The sequence below is a fragment of the Manis pentadactyla genome, chromosome 4 (genome assembly GCF_030020395.1).
Source record: "Manis pentadactyla isolate mManPen7 chromosome 4, mManPen7.hap1, whole genome shotgun sequence".
NCBI classification, from domain to species: Eukaryota; Metazoa; Chordata; class Mammalia; order Pholidota; family Manidae; genus Manis; species Manis pentadactyla.
The window spans coordinates 17,803,441-17,823,701 of record NC_080022.1 but is presented as its reverse complement, the minus strand read 5'-3'; the positions used below and the strand labels follow the sequence as shown (position 1 = coordinate 17,823,701).

General features: G+C 51.9%; 1 protein-coding gene and 1 long non-coding RNA gene across 4 annotated transcripts in view; one reads left to right on the top strand and one right to left on the bottom strand.

The window, feature by feature from the left end:
* The first annotated feature begins 216 nt into the window (after positions 1–216).
* IFNLR1 (interferon lambda receptor 1) lies at positions 217–15,391 on the top strand. 3 transcript variants are annotated; one of them, XM_036914715.2, is made up of 7 exons: positions 217–341; positions 3,712–3,835; positions 6,454–6,638; positions 8,096–8,238; positions 9,661–9,820; positions 10,127–10,257; positions 11,394–15,391. In XM_036914715.2, the coding sequence occupies exons 1-7, from the start codon at positions 284–286 to the stop codon at positions 12,144–12,146; spliced, it is 1,554 nt and encodes a 517-aa protein (XP_036770610.2). In that variant the 5' UTR covers positions 217–283; the 3' UTR covers positions 12,147–15,391. The 3 variants fall into 3 exon arrangements, with proteins under 3 accessions (XP_036770610.2, XP_036770609.2, XP_036770613.2); XM_036914714.2 differs by having other exon boundaries at positions 10,124–10,257; positions 11,394–15,390; XM_036914718.2 differs by lacking the exons at positions 217–341; positions 3,712–3,835 and adding an exon at positions 3,851–4,287 and having other exon boundaries at positions 10,124–10,257; positions 11,394–15,390.
* Positions 13,251–20,261, bottom strand: part of LOC118927035 (uncharacterized) — a 22,582-nt gene continuing 15,571 nt past the window's right edge. Inside the window, exons 2-4 of the long non-coding RNA XR_005030690.2 lie at positions 16,770–17,322; positions 15,419–15,618; positions 13,251–13,349 (exon numbers count right to left, since the gene is read on the bottom strand). This is a non-coding gene — a long non-coding RNA (uncharacterized LOC118927035). The remainder of the gene's footprint in view (positions 13,350–15,418; positions 15,619–16,769; positions 17,323–20,261) is intronic.

Sequence of the window (20,261 nt, the reverse complement as noted above, 5' to 3'; positions counted from 1 at the left end):
CCATCCCTTCCCCCAGACACGGGTTTTCGGATCCCCCGCCCAAACCGAGGGTTGTTGGGCAAACCAGAGCGAAGTGGAGGCACCCGGGAGCCCAGGGTGGTTTCCGAGCCGGAGCTACGCTCGCTGGCGGCGGGGCCGCCCCAGGGGAGGCCCCGGGAGCCCCGGCGGGCGGGGCGGGGCGGGCGGCGCTCGGCTTCCCGTTGGCTGCAGGCGGCGCCCGTGTCACCCCCGTGTCGGGAGGCCGCACCTCCACCCCCGCCCCGGCGCGCGGCGGAGCGGCGACATGGTGGGGGCCGGGCGGTGGGCCCCGCTGCTCCTGTGCCTGCTGCAGTCGGCGCCACGTAAGGCCGCGGGGCGCGCGGGGTGGCGGCTGCCGGGCGGGCGCGGGGCGGCGGGCGGGCTGGGGGTGGCGGGGCGCCCGCCCTCGGACGCTGAGCTCCGGGGAGGAGGGACGGGGGCCGCAGCCTGCCCGCAGCCACCGGAGCAGGTGTCCGAGTCGGCCTTGCCCACCCACCACCGGTTTTCTGCTGCCACGAACCAAACAGATTCCAGTCTTGGAAATTCCTTTCCGGGAGGAATCTGCTCCAGTTTCCTAATCCCACGTCAGCTTCAGGTGAACAGGAATAAAGTGGCAGTTTAAAAATCTGTGGCCTTTATTTATAAAGTGCTTTTTAAGGTTTCCTAAAAGCACTGCCCCCTGCATTACTATCACATTTGACCCTCGTTAGTAAGGGAAGCCGACCAAAGTGCCCTGCCCTCCCCATCACCTTCCCCCGGAGTGGGGGTGTCAGGAGCCCCACCCAGGCCTGAGGGAAAGGGGTTCAGTTCAGCTTGTGCCCCCCTGTCATAACAAGCCATCTTTAACTGAGCTCTCACTGGTAAAAACGGGGCACAGTACAAAATACTCTCAGATAGGTCCCAGCCACCAAGCCGCAACTATCCAGGAAGAAGTTCAGAATTTGCCCCTAGGCTATCTTCCTAGTCTCGGACTAACAATGTAAGAGTTAGAAGGGACCTTGGGCACGATCTAGTACTAATATTAAGTCAGCATTTATTGAGCAGCTTCTTTGTGCTACGCACCCCATTATCCTATTTAAAAATCACCAGCCATCTGTCCTATGAGGTAGGTATTATTTTCTCCCTCCTTTTTCATATGGGAAACTAAGGCTCAGAGCGATTAAGGGAATTGCCCAAGAAGGAAGGCAGAAGTGAGACACACAGAACAGTCGCGACCGGTTTTGGCTGTGGAGTGGGAAGCTGGGGCAGGGACTGTCCATGGACCCAGGTCAGCTCAGCGATGCCCAGCTCCTGGTGCCCCCAGGCAGTGAGTGTCATTGAAGCTGATAGGGAGACAATGTATTTATGGCGGGGAGAGGAGGGGGTCCTCTGCCCCCTGTTTCACTGTCAAACCCAAACCCAGTAGTTTTCCTGTCTAGACCTGGCTGTACCTTTACCTGAAGGCTACTGAAATGTGCGCCACACAAGCTAGTGTGATGGTATAGGATAAAGATCCAGGTTCAAATCCTGGCCCCTCTACAGACTGGCTGTATAGCCTCAGGCAAATTACTTACCTTCTGTTTCTGAGTCCAGTGTCCCTGCAAGGAGGGGAATGATGCCCACCCCTAGGGTGGTTTGTCCTGAGGACTGAATGAGGTTTTGTGTATCAAGTGCCAAACCAGTGGCTGGCACCCTTTGAAGGTTCAAAAGAGGGTAAATACTTTGGCCTCTATTTCTCCACTGTGGCCAACCTCAGACTTTGAACCTGTCCTGCCCACAGGATACCTTATAAGCTACTTGCAGACAGACTGTAGCCTCCTGCCAGCCACCTGCTAGAAAGTTCAGAAGCTGGGCGTGACAGCATCAGCAACCTGGTGATCCAGCTCCGACTGGAAGACATGGGATGGGCTGGAAGTAGCCCCCATATCTGGCTCTAAAAGCCAGGGGCGGGGAGCAGAGCTGAGGGCCATCGGTAGACGTGGCTCCTGCCTTCCTGATACTGTTCTGTAACTGTATGGATTTTCACCAAGGCCCATGTGATGCTTCAGAGTGCTGAATTCTCTGGGGGATCATGAGCTCCTAAAGGGAAGAAATGGAGTTGTATTCCTCTTTGAAACTTAAGACATGCGGTGGTCAGTGGATGTTGTTGACCAGTAGTGGTCCCTAGATGTTGGGAGAATAAAGCTGAGCAGGTGCCATGAGAACCTAGAGGAGGAAGTGCAGGCAGTCAAGAATTCGACTGTGGAGTTAGCTAGGCCTGGATTTAAATTCTGATTCTACAACTTATTAGCTGAGAGGGCCTCCATTTCCTCATCTGTAATATGATGATCATAATTAGTACCTACCTCTTAGGGATGTGGGGAGAACTGAAAGAGAAAATGCGGGTAATGTGCATCGTGCCTGGCACAGAGGTAGGGCTTGATGTGTGGTAGGTGCTGTTATTAACAGCTGCAGGGACATCACCACTTCTTAGAGATGTCAGGGGAGACTCCATGGAGGAAGTGACAACTGAATCAAGTCTAAAAGAGAAGATGGTGAACACCAGGCAGTCAGGGACACCTGGGTTCAAGACTGCAGTGATTTGAGGAGGGCAAGAAGGAAGATTGGCTGCAGCCTGGTGAGCGTGTGGGGGAGCTGTCAGGAAGAAGTCAGCCAGATGACCTGGCCAGGCCAAGTTGGGTAGAGCCTCACATACCTCGATAAGGAGTAGGGACTTTATTCTGAGCAGGGCATGAACCTGGGGAGTAGTATGATCAGATACATATTTCAGAAGATGACAGCTAGCAATGAGAAGGAAGAGGTGCCAAAGGAGGGGGCAATAGGGGCCAGTTAAAGGTGGTTAGGTAAAGTGTCCCTGAGGCAGTGACATCTGAGCAGAGATGTGAAGGAAGCTAGGGAGTGAGCCAGATGGGCATCTAGGGGTAGAATAGTCTAGACGGAGGGAACAGCTCACAGAAAGGCCTAGATGTGGAAGCGCACCTCCCATGCTGCAGGAACAGCAAAAAGGCCAGTGTAGCTTGGAGAGGATGGAGAGGGGGAGGGCAGTGGGTGGGATTGCGTAGGGTTTTGTGGATGACGGTGAAGACTTTGGATTTAGCCTTGAGTGACATGGAAGCCAGTAGAGGGTTTAAAGCAGGAGAGTGGTGTGATCTGACTTTCCCCCTTGCTCTGTATGGAGAAGGGATTGAGGGGACAAGGTAGGAAGCAGGGAGACAAGTTAGGAGGCCTTTGGAGTAATCCAAGTTATCACAGTGTTCATTCATTCACTCAACACATACCGACTGTGCATCTACAATGTGCCCCGGGGGCCCTGCAGGCAGACTCTGGGCACGTGGCTGAGAATAGGACAGAGCCCCTGCTTCTTGAGACCCTCGGGGCTGTTCCCTCCGGAGTTCAAGAATCCATTAGATGGTTCCTGTTCTGTGTTGTTCTACCGGAACCCTCAGGTGCCAGAGTGGGCAGGAGATTCATGCATAAAGAGGCCACAGAGGCCTAGGAGGGGAAGGGGCTGCTTGCTATACAGCCAGCGGGTGGCACAGCTGCGACTGGAGTCCTGACCCCCGGGTTCCCAGCCTTTGTCAGGGCCTCTGTACTTCAGCCGCCCCAGATGACTCCTGCCTCTCAAATCAGTGAGCACCTGACTGCCTGCCAGGCCCCTCCTCTGCCCCAAATGCCCCTCGTCTCCAGGCTCCATGACCTCTCTCTCCATCACAGGGCGACCCCATCTGGCCCCTCCCCAGAACGTGTCGCTGCTCTCCCGGAACTTCAGTGTGTATCTGACCTGGCTGCCAGGGCCTGGCAACCCCCAGAACGTCACCTATTCCGTGGCCTATCAAAGGTAGAGGGGCGCCGCCAGGCTGGTGGGTGGGGCTGGGGGCTTCCCTAGGACAGCTGCATTCGGTGCGGTCAGCATTCCTGGTTTTTCTGCCTCCCACCGAAGATGGCGTGTGGCCAGCATTTGGAGAGGGCATCTGGTAAAGGTCCGGAGGTGGGAATGACATTGACTGGAGAACGTGCACAGGTGACCGGCCTGCCCAGGGTTGGGGTGGATCTCTGAGACAAGTTGGAGAGGGGCTCCAGGAGAGCGATGAGGCCGGATGATAGAATTCTTGAGGCCCTGGATGAGTTGCTCCGGTTGTTTCGTGGCGCTAGATGGTCACCCTTTTCCCCACGGAGCGTGCTCAGAGTCTTGGCGTCCTTCTCAGCTTGGCAGACCAGGTAGCCACTGTTGCTGGGAGCACACCTGCCTTCTTGGCACATAGGTGGGGATTATCTGAAGGTCTTTAGTAGGTGAGTAAGATGATGAGCACAGCTCAGGAGAGTTAGTCTAGAACAGGAGAGGAGGAGGAGGCAGGAATGGGAAGGGGCTGCTGGGTACTCAGAACCCACTCTGCACCTGGTAGGGCGCTAAAGCCTCCATGAGTACTTCACCTCTTCCCCCAGTAACACCGGGTGGGCACTGCCTTTCCCCCAGTTTTGAGATGAGGAAACTGAGCCCAGAGACTTGCCCGAGGAAGCCAGTGATGGAGCCGGAATTAAACCCCAAGTCTATCTGACCCTAAAGCTGTGCCCCTCCCATTCTGGCCCAGTCCCTGCACTGTAGCGTCCAGATGTGAGCAACGGGGCCTGGCTTACAGAGCGAGGCATACGAACAATTTCTCATTATAACCATGGAGTTTCTATTTCTTTGTGCGTATGTCTATCTTTCATATAATAACAGTTTTTAGTATTTTAATATTATAAATAACATAAGAAGTAGTTTGGGCTGTTTTTGTTGTGTAGTGTGAAGCTATTTAGTAGGTTAGAGTTTTTATATCTTCCTGGTAAATGGAATCATTACTAGTATTTGGTGATTCTTTTCGTTTTTATTATTACTTTGGAGTTTATATTTTGTCCCATATTAAGATAACTACTCCAGCCGTCCTTTTTGGTTATTGTTTACATAGTGTAACTCCACCAAGAACACGACAGAGGAATTCTTCCCTGACCTGTTCTTTGCCTTCCTCCATTGAAGCTGTCTTCGCTCACCCACTTCTCAGACCCCAGACCCAGGAGTAGCCCTTGGTCCTCCTTCTCCTCATGTTCTACATCCAACCCATGAGCACATCCTGTTGGCTTTTCCTCCCCAGTAACCCCTGGGGCAACCACTCTCTCCATCTCCCATGTTCTCTCCTGAACCTCAAACCCTTGCTGGTGTATCAGAGTGATCTTTTAAAAACATAAGTTCAATCCCCTCAGGCCCCTATTCAGAACCTTCCCCTGGCTTCCTATCACACTTGGAATAAAATCCAAACTCCTTTCAAGATGGGTAGCCCCCCATCTTGCTGCACTGATGGACAGTGACTGCATTGGGGTGTGGGTGAGGACTTGATAATATGGGTAAATGTAGTAACCACATTGTTTTTTCATGTGAACCCTTCATAAGAGTGTATATCAATCATACGTTAATAAAAAAAAATTTTTTTTAAAGGTGGGTAGCCCCTGCCCCGGCTCTGTCTGCCACCGACTCTCTGCATGCACCTCCAGCCTGTCTGCACCACTCCCTCCCTTGTCCACCGGGCTTCAGCTGCACTGGCCTCTTTGCTTCTTCCTGTGCAGCTCAACCTCCTTCCCACTGCAAGGCTTTTGCTTTTGTTGTTCCTTCCCCAAGCTGTCACCTGGCTCCCTTGTCATCATCTCAGCTTCAGTACTGCCTTCCCGGCCTTTCCTGAGCTGCCTTTGGGAAGCAGCTACTCCTTGTTACCCCATGACCACTGTGCTTACCAGCTTCTGGGTTTATCTTGTTGATGTGATGATTGACAACCCTCACCCCCACCAAAGTGCAATTTCCTGAGGGCAGGACCTCATCCATCATGCACTGCAGATTCCCCAAGAATGCCCTTCCTTGGACCTGTTCTGAGGAGGCTGGGGTCCCCTCTGACATCCGCACAGCTCCCAGCACAGTCAGCAAACTATAGTCCCTGTGGGCCAAATCTAGCCTGCCACCTTTTTTTGGAAACAGTTTTATTGGCACATTTACAGTCAGTGGCTGTGGTACCTCATCACTGCGCAGATGAGGGTGTGGTTAAGAGGATGAGTCCAGAGGCAGACCCCCTCAAGTAGAATCCCAGCTCCACCACACACGGTGGGCCTGGCAAGCAGTAGGTGGCCCATAAATGCCTGAGTGAGTAAATGCGGAAACTGGTTGCTAGTACTAACAGCAGCCACACAACAGCCCGGGAGGGAGGCAGGGCAGAGCAGAAGCCTGCGGCTCAGGGCCGGGGACCAGCGTGAGGTCCCAGAGCCAGTGAGGGGCACAACCAGGTTCCCTCGCGTGTCTGTCTATTCCTGTTCTGTCTTGGCCGATGGCTGGCTGGTTGGACAGACGGATGGAGAGACGCGTGAGCACATGTTCTCTGCATCCCCTCACCCGAGAGGCCGAGTCCACAACCCAAGCTCTGCTGTCTCCTCCCTCAGCTCTTCAAACCCCAGACGGTGGCGGAAAGTGGGAAAGTGTCTGGGAATCCAAGAGCTGGTGTGTTCTCTGATGTGCCTGGCGAAACAAGACCTGTACAACAAGTTCAAGGGGCGTGTGCAGGCAGTTTCTCTCCACGCCAGGTCCCCCTGGGTAGAGTCTGAGTACCTGGATTACCTTTTTGAAGGTAGGTCTATGGGTTGGGGACAAGGAGGAACCTCTTTTTCCAGGAACTTGGCGAAGTGGCCCTGCTGTCCTAGCCATCCATCTCCCATTTCTCCAAAGCAGAGGCCAGCTCTCTGGGGCAGCCCACCGTGGGCCCCCACCCATGTCCATGCAGCCTGACTCCATGGCAGGGAGTTAGGGGAGTCCCACCAGCCTGAGTCTGTACAACAACTCAGTTCATACCTCCTATCAGAGATGTCCATTATCCACTGAACACAACCTTGGTCATGAACTCCACCGGGAACTTTATATACTTATTCCTATTTTCTTTGATATTCAGCCTCTCTAAGAAACAATTTTTAAAATTTCTAGTTGCAAAAGCAATTACTATACAGTGTAGAAATTTAGGGGGTAAAGAAGTTAAAAATAGAGAGGAAAACATTCCCTATGCTTAATGGCATTCAGAAATCATCAGTGTCAACACTGAGTGAAGGCAGCACTTTTTTCCCCAACATATTTTATTTCTAATCTTCACAACAACCTGTGAGGTTTGTTTTTATCAACTCATTTTTTTTTTTAATAAAGAAAGCAAAACTCTCAGCAGTTCAATAACTAGCCAGGAGACACAGCTAGTAAGTGGTGGAGATGGAATGTGAATCTAGATCTTTCTGACCTTAGGCAAGGCCCTCACCAGATGGAGAGTGAGGTGGGCTGGTGAGGGGAGGATGCGTTCTCAGACAATAGCCTTGTGGAGGGGGGTCTGTGACTTGTGGCCTAGGCTTCTCAAAGTATGAGAGGGCAACCAGGTCTGGAAGAGAGGGGATTGCAGGGAAGGAGGAAGAGGTGAGCTGGACAGGAAGTAGCTGGCTGGGCTGATGGATGACAGGGGGGAAGGTGGGTGGGTAAGAACAGAAGCATGGAGAGGATGGCGGAGGGGGAAGGAGGAGGTTAGATGGAAGGAGCAAAGGATGGAGAGACGGAGGACGGGGAGGGAAAGGCGGGTGGATGGTCCGTGGGCAGAGAGGATGGAGGGAAGGAAGGCTGCCCGAAGGGACGAAGGGACGGATGACCAGGAGGGAAGGAGAGTTACCGGGGGAAGGGAGGAGGGACGGGGGGGAGAACAAGGAGGGGAGAGGAATGGGCGGATGGGAAGGATGGGGGAGCAGAAAGGTAGGCCGGTTGGCTCGGTAAAAGGAAGGAACACTGGCTGGGAAGGGAGAATGATTAGGAAGCAGGGAGGATGGGGAGCTGGGTGGACAGGAGAGGAAGGGAGGGAAGGAGGCAGGAAGGCCCTCCGGCCAGGGCAGTGGATGGACCCCTGCAGTGGTTCGTGGATGTAAGGCTCTCACCCAGTAGGTGTCAGACAAACACTGATGCCACTTTCCCCTTCCGGGAGAGCTCTCTGTGCCGCGTGAGGAGCAGCCTGCCTGGGGACGCTGGCCCCCGGAGGGCACCGACAGGTGTGCTCTGTCCCTGCAGTGGAGCCGGGCCCGCCCGCCCTGGTAGTCACTAGGACAGAGGAGATCTTGAGCATCGGTGCCACATACCAGCTACCCCTCTGCATGCCCGCGCCGGATCTGAAGTACGAAGTGGATTTCTGGAAGGAGGGGACTGGGAACAAGGTGGGAAGCCCCTTTCCTGCCCCTAGGCTGGGCTCCCTCCCTCACTGGCCCACCAAACCCCCGTGCTCCTCACCCTCCCGAGCCTACTCCCTGCACACCTCCTCCAGGAAGCTTTCTCACATACCCCTCACTCCTGGCAGTGCCCCCCGACTCTGTGCAGTGCAGCTGGCCTGTGGCCCACCCCTTCCATTCTCCACCTGAGAGGCCAAGTATGGGGCCCCCTGCCCCTGCGCATGCTCACACTCAGCTCTGCACCTGTTAGCCACTGACCGTAAGTGTGCCAATAAAACTCTTATGTCCAAAAAAAGGTGGCAGGCTGGATTTGGCGCACAGGGACCATAGTTTGCTGACTCCTGTTCGTTTTTCATTCGCCACCACCTTCACACTTTGAATTCTAGGGACACAGATCTTCTTTCCACGTGGTGCCCGTCTCCAAGAACCTCACAAACATTCTAGACCAGCACTGTCCAATAGAAATCTAATGTGAGCCACAGAGGTAATTTTAAATGTTCCTCATTCAATCAGGTAAAAAAAAAACAGGGGAATTTACTCTTTTTTTTTAACTAAGGTATCATTGATATACACTCTTACGAAGGTTTCACATGAGCAACATTGTGGTTACTACATTCCCCCATATTATCAAGCCCCCCCCCCACATACACCATTGCAGTCACTGTCCATCAGCGTAGTAGATGCCATAGAGTCACTACTTGTCTTTTCTGTGCATATACTCCCTTCCCCGTGCCCCCCACTGCATTATGTGTGCTGATCATAAGACCCCCTAATCCCCTTCTCCCTTCCTCCCTACCTGCCCTCCCCATCCCCTTTCCCTTTGGTAACTGCTAGTCCCTTCTGAATTTATTTTAAAATGTACTTTATTTCATTCAATAGAATGTTATTGTTTCAACGTGTGATCGATATAAAAATCACTGTGATGTGGTACATTCTTTTTCCAATAAGTCTTTGAAAACCAGAGTGTATTTTATACTTAATGCACATCTCAGCTTGGACCAGCCACACTTCAAGGGCTCAGCAGTGACTACTGTATTGAACAGGGAAGCCCCAGAGTTTTGTGTCCATGAATGGCTGAATGATGCCCCCCCTCCCTGATAAACTGAGAGATCCTGAGGGTAGGAAGCCTGAGGAATCTTCCCCCAAAATGTGGACCAGCAGGCCCTGGGGGTGCACACAGGAGTGACTCTGAGTGGCAGAGTTTTTGAACCCAGACGCCTCTACCTTGAGACTCAGTGGAAAAGAAACCAGATAATGTTGGGAAGTGCTCCCTTAATGCTTAAACTTTAAGGCAGGAAAAGAAGATGTGGGGAACATAGCTGTATCCCACCTGCCAAGCCCACCCCATCCTGGCTGTTCAGACCAGTCCCTACAGCTAATCTGCTCACCTCTGCATCTCTCTCCACACAGACCCGATTTCCAGTCACTCCCCATGACCAGCCAGTCCAAATCCCCCTCCAGCCAGCAGCCAGCGGACACCACTGCCTCAGCGCCAGAACCATCTACACCTTTGGGAACCCTAAATACAGCGAGTTCTCCAAGCCTACCTGCTTCTTCCTGGAGGCCCCAGGTGGGTACAAGTGGTACGGAAGTGGGGACTTTTCCCCCTGGACCTCAGGATCTTCATAATAATGGTGGTTAAGAGGATGAGTCCAGAGACAGACTCCCCTCAATTAGAATCCCAGCTCCACCACAAACTGTGTGTCTTTGGGCAGCTTTCATAACCTCTCTGAATCTTGGTTTGCCCAATCTGTAGGAGAGGTTTATTCTCATGAAGATGACTTTGGATAACATACGCGAAGCCATCTGCACACAGGCAGTTGCTAGATGGGAGCCACTCTTGTGTCTGTAGTTGTTATTTTTCCTTCCTGAGGAGCCAGCTGGGCATTCCTGGTGCTGCTGCCGCTTCTGGGGCTACTGCTGTTGGTCATTGCCACAGGCCGTGTGATCTGGAAGAGCTTCGCGGGAAATCCTTGGCTTCAGCGGGCAAAGACGCCACGGGCCCTGGTATGGCAGATCTGGGGATGTGTAACAGAGGGGGAGGGTTGCTGAGTAAGGACGTGAGGGCAGACTTGGAGATAGTTCATGTAGAATATCAAATCATCCAGAATGCAAAACAGCACCCATCTTCGTGTCTGAATTTCCACCATTAGTAACTCACTCCTTTGGCACTAATTTCAAATAGCAAATATAACCGGGAGGGAAAGGTTCCTTCAGCCCCTTTAGTGAAATAGCTTCATCTTCGCTAAGGATTTGTCAGGTGCCAAGAGCAGAGCCCCCGGCCTTGGGACTCGGGGGAGATGCACAGACGGGGCTGGGGAGGGGGTGTGCCCAAAGGGGATGTCTTAGAAGGGTCCCAGCATTCACAAGTTCACAATTCAACTGAGGGTGAGCCCTACCCAGGCCGACTCTGGGATTTGCTACTCGGCTGCTGGCTCACTCTCTTAGAACCCAGGGGCCAGCTGGGTGGGGGGAATGCTGAGCGGTCAGCTGGGTCAGACTTGTGCAGATGAGGGTGTGGAACAGGAGGCGGGGCTGTAGGTGAGGCTCATTGGGCACCTGGGTCACGTGGGGACTCTGAGGCCGGATTCTGAGTGGCCCCGCCATACGTGAGTATTTTCGAAGTTCCTGGCTCCAGGAGCTGCAGGGAAATCCCACTCACTGAGCCACCACCTCTGTTAGTCAAGTCTGTCCCCGGCCCCATCCCTCCACCAGCCTGTTACATGGAAGGTCACCAGCTCCACTTCCAGCAGCCAGCAGCCGTCTCCTGGGGCTTCCTCGGGCCTCTTGTGTCCACTCTGCCTGTGCACGTGGCAGGCTGCCAAGTGCCAGGGGATTAACACCTCCACCACCCCTTCCGTCTCTCACCTGATGGTGCTCTGAGATGAATGCACTCAGTGTCTCTGTGCATCCCCAGCGGGCTGAAGCTCCAGCTTGCCTGATAACAACCCTCTATTGGCTGCTCCCCACACACCATCCAACTTGCCCACTCCCTTGATAGCATTTCCTGGGGTCATTTCCCAAAGAAACTACTTACATCGGAACCCTTGTATCCGGGTCTGTTTCCAGGGGAAGCCAAATGAGTACACTCACGCATCAGGAAAGCCTGAATTTTCTGGTCTTGTCTCCCATTTCCAAATCAGGACTTTTCTGGACACAGACACCCCGTGGCAACCTTTCAGCCCAGGGGCCCAGAGTCCCCAGATGACCTGGTCCTCTGCCTGCAAAAGGAACTGAGCAGAAGGGTCCCGCTGAGCCCTGGAGTCAGGGTGCCAGCCGCCGTCCAGGCAGGATCACGGGGCAGTGCTGAGGAGGAGAAGGATGATGAGGCGGACGCGGGCGGCAGCCTCAGCTTCGAGCCCTACAGTGAACCGCCCCCCTTCCTCCGGCGGGCGCACCGGCTCCCCGGGCATGCTGAGGCAGGGGGGCCCTGGGCCCCTCTGGTCCGGGTCAGAGGCTCCCCTGTTTGGGATTCTTCAGGCGGAAGCTGGGCCAGCCCTGTGGGCTCCTCCCCCTGGGACGAGGCTGGGTCCTCTGCTTCTTTGGCCAAGAAGGGGCCAGATCGAGGGCCAGGTGGGGACAGGTGTCAGGAGCATCTCCCACTATCTCAATTCTCTGAGGACTCGGATTCCCTGGAAGAGCCCCCGAAAGACGACTTCTCCTCCTGGGCCAACTGGGACTCATCACTGGAGCTGCATCTGGACCCTGGGAAGCCCCCGGTTTCTCTTCAGACACTGACCTTCTGGGACAGCTGCTCTGAGGAGGAGGAGGAAGAGGAAGAAGAGGGTGGGAGAGAATCAAAAATTGAGAATAGCAGTACTGACAGCTGGGGGGCCGAGAGTCTCCCGAGGACTGGGGTCAAAGGTGGGACGCTAGGCTATTACATGGCCAGGTGAGCTTCCCCCAAGTCTGGTGCTGCTGAGCTTGCCAAGGACCCAAGATGCTACTGAGACTTGAGAGCTGGGGGGGCCATCCCTGGGCTGACCTGGCAGGGGAGGTCATCCTGCACACCGCAGCAGCAGGGGGACCCCAGCTGGACGCTGTTTCTCAATTGGGTTGAGCAGTAAAGGACCACCCCATCCCATGGCCTCAGCTTCAGGCTGAGCTCCAAGAGCGGTAGAGACAAGGATGGGCTGAGGTCAGAGACTGTTTGAGTGTCAGATCACCCCACTGTCTCTGGGGTGACAGGCCAGTCAGAAATCCCATCCCTGGACAACATGAAACAGGTGAGGTCAATCACAGTGGGCCTCAAGGACGGACGCTACAGGGGCCATCTCGATTTGGGGGAGGGAATGTGGGGGCCCATCGCTGTCTGCCTCATGCCCTTTCTCCGGCATCCGCCCTGCTGCCTCCTCCCCGGAGTCTCGCCCTGCTGATTCATGAGCCCCTAGGGCGGGCGCAGCCGAAATTGTCAGTTAGCAGAGGGTGTTGGAGTGAAACGGAAAGGGTGGTTGTCGTTCAGATCCCACTCTCTCAGTCATGGAACTGCATGGTTTTTAATATCAGACAGACCTGGGTTCAGATCTCAGCTCTGCCATTCACTGGCTGAGTGACTCTGGGTAAGCCTCCTTCCTTCCCCACCGCGGTTTGCTCATCTGCAGCTACCACCGCGCTGTGATGAGGGCTCCGAAAGAGATGTGTGCACTCAGTGCCCTGCTCGTCACTGGCACTGTCCACACGAGGGCTGGGAGGATTCTCCATCCCCCAGGCTCCCAGGGACCTCTGGGCCCCTGAGCTCAGAGCGCCTGGGAGCGTTCACTTGATCAGCGTGCCTCACCTCTTGTCTACCTCCTGCCGCCACCCTCCCTGCCCCCACCTCCTGGTCAGGAAACTAAGCTCTCAGAGGCAAGAGTCCAGCCAAGGGGGCCCCTGGTCTCTCCCTTTTCCCTACAAAGAAAGAAACAAATTGCCCAGCTTTCCAGGGTTCTGATTTGGTGGGGGTAGGGTGCAGCCCAGCAGGGAACTGACACCTGGGCCTGTAGACCCTGTTTCAGACCTCACCTCAGACCCTTTTGTTGATGACTGTGGTTGTAAAGAAGTCTCATTTTCCTTCCAGTTATCAGAAGCCAGTGTCTTCTGGAAATAGGTGACTGTCTTACCTGGGGGTACTGATATGTGTTCTCAAACAAACCTCCCAGTATATGGATGAGCATAGCTGAGATTTCAGCCATAGGGACCAAGATTTTTATGGTGCTGTGGCCAGAGATCTGAACAATCTTGGCTCTGGGACCTGGGACCTGCCATTTAATGTGCTGGGACTTAGATTTCTGCATTTGTGAAAAAAGAGTCTTTGTAGCCACTTCACCCACAGAGGCTGTGTTGTTTTGGAGCCATTATGAGGATATAGCTTTAAATGAAAGGTCTGGAAAAGCTTTCGAGGGCATCTGGTCCAGGAGTTCTCAAACCATGTTCCTAAAGGTCTTGGGCTTCATGGGAGAAGTCTCAATTGCAGGGGGAGCTGTGGGCTATAGGATCCCCCACGTCAGCCAGAGCTGCCTCGTTTTGCCCTGACTTAACACAGGTGGCCTTCCATGGGGGTGGAACTGAGAGCATTCCACTTTCAAGAAAAAGTTAGTAAACCACTTTTTCATGGCGATAGAGATAGTTTGCGGAGCTGGCGCGAGTGAGCAAACCACTTTTTAAATTGAACACCTGTCTTGTTAAAACGAAGATGCTGAAATGTTGACTTCTTGTATATATCCCTAAGGGTGACGTCTTTGGTCTCTGGTTAGCTGGCCTTGGCCACGTCAATAAAATGCCAAGGTCTTAGCAAGGATTTCCCAGGGGCAGCATGCTGACTGGAGGCCTTCACCTCTGCCAGGATGCATACACATGCCTGCATGCACACGTGTGCGTTTCTGCATCACAGCCGCATCACTGAGCACAGGAGGAAGAACAAACCACAGAGTAGGGAAGGCTGTGGCTCAGGGCTGGTTCCCAGGAAAATGCCCAGACCATGGCTGAAGTTTTTTTCTAGGACCCAGCCAAGTTGCTTCGTGAAGGTAATTTCAAAAAACTAAAAGCTATCATGTCTATTGTCTTAGGCCTTATCTATTTAAGCATTTTTTTTTCAGTGTTTAATGTCTGAGATAGGTTTAGTAATTCTAAATTCCAGCTCCTTTTTAGTCATGAAGTCATTAACAACCATGGGAAGCATTAGGAAAGAGCATTGTGACCCATATATAATTTGTCAGGTGTGCTCAGCACGTCACTGTTTACAAAGCCCCTTCCCCGTGCACAGCAGCCAGGAAATGCATAGCATGAGCTCCGGGCCACGCTTGGAGCACGTAAGGTGAGGAAGGGACAATGTCTCAGGTTAAAGCAACATTATAAAGATTACATAGTAGTCTTAGGTACTTGTATTTATTTCTAATTTTGTCCTCTGTTTATATCATATTTAAATAATTTCCTAATGCTTGTTGGTATCTACCCTAAACTGTTTTAAATAAAAAGTTCTACTTTTAGAGAAAAAGGCAGAATTGAATGGGAATGCCTGTGCTCTTATTTGTCAAAGGCTCCTCACACCCATCTAGCTGTTAAGGCTACAAGGCTCTTGGGTTGAGTTCCCAGCAGCAGACCCAGAGCCTGGGATTTGGGGGTGTAAAATGAAGGCAGTGATTCCAGAAGGCACCCATAGGGAACTGGGGAGTGACACAGGGAGGGAAGGCAGTTAGTCCAGGTATGTAATCAAACAGGGCACTGCTTGGGCTACTGGGGCTCAGTCCCCCTTGGGGAGCTTTGGGAGTTAAGTGTCGGACCCTCCAGATTTGTTCCCCTGCCAGAGGAAGAAGTGGGGGCATTTTTCCACCAGCCCTCATCAGCCCTGGGTAGATGTGCCCCCCCACAGAAGTACATCCATTTGAAATCTATCAAGCTGAGTGCATGAGAAAAATGAGTGTGTGTGTCAGGGGATGTGGGCTAGGACACCCACATTGCCTGTTTCAGTGAGGCCAGAGCTATGCACACCACCCTGGAAGCTCCCCCTGTTGCAACGAAGGTCCATGGAAGGTTACAGAACAGCCTCTGGGGCTGGCCTAGCAAACCCCAACTCATTCCAGCAGATCTCTATTGAGGAGGGGCTCCCAGCTTCCAGAGATTCTCCCGGGGCCGCATGGTCGTTTGGGATCTGGGATGGTGTCATCTGACGCAAGATCTCCAGTCACCTTACCTGTAAGTTGCAAACACATGACTGCCCTCCCCCACTCCAGCATCTGCCAGAGGGGGTCCGTGCTGCTTGGTGAGTGGAACGAGGAGGAGAGGGCAGAAGTAAGAGGCAAAACAGCACCTTCATCCCCGAACTCTAATTTTCTCCCTAATGATTTAGGCTCCGTCAATGGCTGCTGGCATACAGCTTCCTTGAGCTCATTCCTGTGTGCACAGAGTGGGATGATTGTGATGAGAGTTGTGGGGTTATTAAAAAAAAAAAAAAAAAGACCAGAAGTTACTGTATCTAAATGGGTGAGTCAGTTCTGTGAGTCAATTGTTGAAGAGATACTGGTTGGCACCAGGACAGTTCCAGCCCAGGGAGCCCCGCCCCGCCACATGCAATGGTACAGGATAGAGGGGTGACAGCTTTTTATAAACCATCAAGAGTCTTTTCTCCTCCTTACTGCCTCTCTAAGTGGGTTAGGAGGAGAAGTGGAGATCCCAAGGTAAGAACGCCTCGGAGGTCACTGCCCTGGTACGCAAGCCGTCAGCAGGCAGGGGCACCTCTTCAGGTCCCAATGCCTGCAGGGTGAGTCCGATCCATTCTTGCAGGGCATGTCTCATCCTACTCTAAGCCTCAGCTTCTCTGGGCATGGTATGGTCGTCTTGGAAGCCAGATTCCAACAGGAACTCAGAATCCCCCCACCCCAACTTCCGTCTTTAGAGTTCCAGGCCCTTTCATGGAATGTCCCCCCTCTAAATAACTATAATCCCACCACATGGTCTAATCTGTAGGATGCAATGCACTCACTTCCCCCATCCCTGGAATTGGCCTCAGAAACTATCAGCCACTCAGACTTTTAAGGGAATATTTTTTGCTGCCCACATGGCTCCGTCCCACAATCCCCAAGCCTACACACTCAGGAGTCCAGGTTTTTACAAAGGGTTTTAAGGGACTTCTCTTGGTCCTTGGTTCCTTATTTTGTAACAGAGGACACTAGCTGCATGAGACTCTTCCTGCTCAGAAACTGTCCTGAGATACCAGCTTTGTTAATCCTCCTAGCAACCCTGAGGAGCAGAGACTGTTATCTGTCCTCCTAAGGGGGTTATTTGTCAAGGGCTCCTCACCACTCATCTAGCTGTTAAGAGAGAAAGCTGGGGTAAGTGATTAAGAGACCAGCACACTGTGGGGAAGTGGCAGAGCTAGGATTCCAACCCGGGGCAGCCTGCCAAAAGCCCATATTCTGTTTGCTTCCTGGCTTCCAGGGTGCATATGAAACTGTTCCCCCAATCCCAGCATGAGACAGGATCTTTAATGTTCTATGAAGAAGCATGGTCATATAAGCATGCAATAAGCTTCAGGAGCTCCTTACCCTGAAAGGGAGCTGAAGTTATAAGCCAAGTCAATAAACACTGAGCTGAATTTGTGCTTCTGTCACTGACGGTAGCCATGAAGGGAATTCTGGGATGTCAGGGGGTTTCTAACCCCAAATTGACACAGAATCAGGGAGCCGTTCAAGCTCCAAGGGCCCTTAAGGTCTTCTTTACTCTGCCTCCTCTACAGACAGAGAAACCGAGGCCCAGAGAAGGGATCAGCCAAGGTCACCTGGAGTTAGGTGCAAGGTTGGGACCAGACCCAGGCTCCACACCTGGGACATTTAAGTCAGTGTCCCTCGTTGAACAGCCCAGGCTTGGAGCCAGGTGGACTCAAACACGACTCTGATTGTCAGGCTTTTCTGTAACAGGAGGCCCTGGGGTGGGTTGCCAAAGCTTTGTTTCTTGCTCCTCTGGTCCATGAATGATCAGGAACCCCCTTCTGGCTCTGTCACTGCTGGGTCACCAACCATGAACATAGCACTTGCCCTCCTTCAGAGCACAGCCCACTGCCTTTTGAAGTTCTTGCTTCTGCAAAACAGGTTCCAGCATCTGTGTGTGTTGAAAGAAGGGACAGGAGCAGGTCACACTCATATTTGTCGTTTTAGGATATGATTTTTCTACAGCTTAGGGATGTTCTACAGTCAGTAGAAGCCAGCTCCGCCCAGCACACTCATTCATTCAGAAAATACTACTGGGTACTTGTTCTATGCCAGCTCATGGTGGACGCTGAGCTATCAAGGAGAGCAAGTTACACACTTTGTCCCCATAATAAGCAGCAGGGGAAACTAATAACATGGTGCCATATGCACTGGGATGGGGGGCGATTGAAGGGGCACGGGAGCACAGAGCTGGGGCCCCTAACCCAGCCCTTGAGGGACTCACATACAGAGGGCTTCCTGGTGGAAGTGAATTTGAGAAGAGATCTGAAGAATGAACAAGAATTAGACAGGAAAAATGGGGGTTGAAAAGGTGTTCCAGGCAGCAGGTACAGCTTGGACAAAGACTCAGAGGCAAGAGAAAGCAAAGTGCACTGGGGAAATTTACCAGCGAGAAAACAAAAGCATGTTCCTGGCAGTCTGAGCCAGAAAGAATCACTAGGGTGAATCTGCTGCCATACAAGCCAATTCTGTAAGCCAATGTTGGATAGTTGCTCTATATTCAGCCACGTGGAGGGAACAGAGAAATACAAGGGGTGTTCTTTGCACTCAGGACATTTTCTTCCTCACTGGGGAGACAAGAACCATTGAATTTTAGAGAACGTCGAACGAGGTTATCAAGGGAACATTTATCAGTGGTCACAGCCCTCCCAGCAACCAAGAGCAGCCCATCCTAGTCAGCCACACCATCATGGCAAGATCTATTTCCTTAAATCAAAAGAAATTTGCCTCCTTAACATGTCCCCTCCTACCCGCCTGGTTTTCCTGTACACAAAGGGGGGCTCCACCCTTCTCCATGCAACAGCCCCTCCCGTTTTAAAGATGCTGCTGGCATCTCACCTCTGCCTCACCTGAGTCTCTCCTTTCGCATCTCAAACAGGAGAAAAATATGCCAAATGCACAGCACACCAGAGCTCTAGAAGGGTTTTATAAGTGAGACCTCGGTGGGCTGGAGCTGTTGTCACAGTCAGCCCGCAGGAGACAGACATCCCAGATGGCCTTGAAGAAGAGGGAGTTTGGCTAAGGGAGAGGTAATGGCATTTCAGGAGTGGGTATGGCCCAGACCAAGACACGTCTTTAATGCCTACTTGTTTTGCACGTACCCTTGCTTTTCCTGAATATAAAATAATATTTTATGTTATTTAATAATAATAATAAAAATATTCCTGTATTTTATAAGAATATGCATAATTTAAAATTATCCTATAAAAACTCTAGAAAATGCAGATGAGCGAAGGAAAGAAAACAAAAACCCCCTGTAATCCTAATGCCACCCACAGATCACTCCATTAATATTTTCATGTATCCTTCAAGATTTTTTTCTCTATGTGTTTTAACCAGGTTTGCACTCTCCATAGTTTAGGCCATGCTTCTTTTCACTTAACGAAATATGGTGAATCTTTACCAGCCTACAAAACATTTTGCCACAGCATTTTTTTTTAAATTTTTTATTGAAGGGTAGTTGACACACAGTATTACATTAGTTTCAGGTGTACAACACAGTGATTCAACATTTATATACATGATAATTCTAGGTACCAGCACAGCATTTTTTGAAGACTGCATTTGTCTTGCACCAGGCAGACAAACCATTATTCCATTAAACCAAACCCCTACTGTTACATGGAAGCTATCCTCTCTCTCTCCCTCTCTCTCTCTCTCTCTCTATATATATATATATATATTTTTTTTTTCCTACTTTCAGAAATGAAGTCTGGATGTTCCCCAGTTCATTAACAGTCCAAGTGTCTTCCTTCACCTTAATTCCTATATAACCATAGTCCCTCATAACTCTCGGGAGCCTAGTTCTTCCACCAGGTTCCTTCCGGCAGGTGCCGCTGGGAGTCCCCAAGGAAGGCCCTCCCGTCTGCTGGAGCCGCAGCTTGTCCCCAGCCAGCCAGCCAAGATTGCTCCAGTGACTGTTGCTCTCCCTATGGGCCCTTCTTGGCATTTTGTGACCTGTTTCTACAACCATGATCCCCCACCCCCTCCACGTTGTCTGCAAAATCATCAAAGGCCCTGGGTCCATCATGGCCCTTCAGGAACATGAAACCTCCTGAGTTTTTCAAACCAAGAGGCTTTAATACAAGGGAGTCGGTTACCCAGGTGATGGAAGAGCTGAGAATTCAGTCAGGGCCTGGGAACCAGCCCAGAGATTCCCCACAGCAGGAGCTCTTCCATCCTTTGAGCTAAAGGGAAAAATTGGGGTCAGGGGGGTGATACCAAAGCCCAGGAGCTGGCCACCTGACAGAGTGATGGTGGCGGCTGCCTGGCCGGAGGGAACTGGAGCTCAGAGGAGACACAGCCATTGCTGGGGCTGCCGCTCAAAACAGAGAAAAAAGGGGAGAGATCCCGTGCCTTCTATCCTCCAGTTCTCCAGTTTCCTCCAGTGCCTCCCATTGGTTGAGCCCATCAGAAAGCAGTAAATAAGGGAAATGTAAGAAACGTAGTTTCTAAATTCTAAAGAAATTACAATAAAGGACTAGCATGAGCCATATATTTTAATTCCTTTAAAGCACAGCTCAAATTCAGCTTCAAACAAACTTTATCAAAGACTCAGGGGTGATAGAAAACTATTGCAACACAGAAAAGAAAACCTTAAATATAGATTCCCAGATATCACAGCCTACTGCATCAAAAGCCAAACCCTTCATAGCCTCCCTCGGGAACCAGCTCTCCTGCCGTAGGCCTCAGCCTGCTCTTGTCTGACTAGGACCAGCCAAACTCTCCTAGGAACTCAGAGCTCTGACCATGTCCACCCCTTCAGTCTTCTCTGAGGCCCAGGGAGCAGAAGGAAATCATTTCCTAAACTTGAACCCCATTGAATCTCAT

Bases quoted from the DNA above. Each gene is read 5' to 3' on its own strand.
- IFNLR1 (XM_036914714.2), top strand. From the start codon at position 284: ATGGTGGGGGCCGGGCGGTGGGCCCCGCTGCTCCTGTGCCTGCTGCAG. The intron at 8,239-9,660 runs GTGGGAAGCCCC...CTCTCCACACAG, and splicing joins AGGAGGGGACTGGGAACAAG to ACCCGATTTCCAGTCACTCC. The intron at 9,821-10,123 runs GTGGGTACAAGT...TTCCTTCCTGAG, and splicing joins CTTCTTCCTGGAGGCCCCAG to GAGCCAGCTGGGCATTCCTG.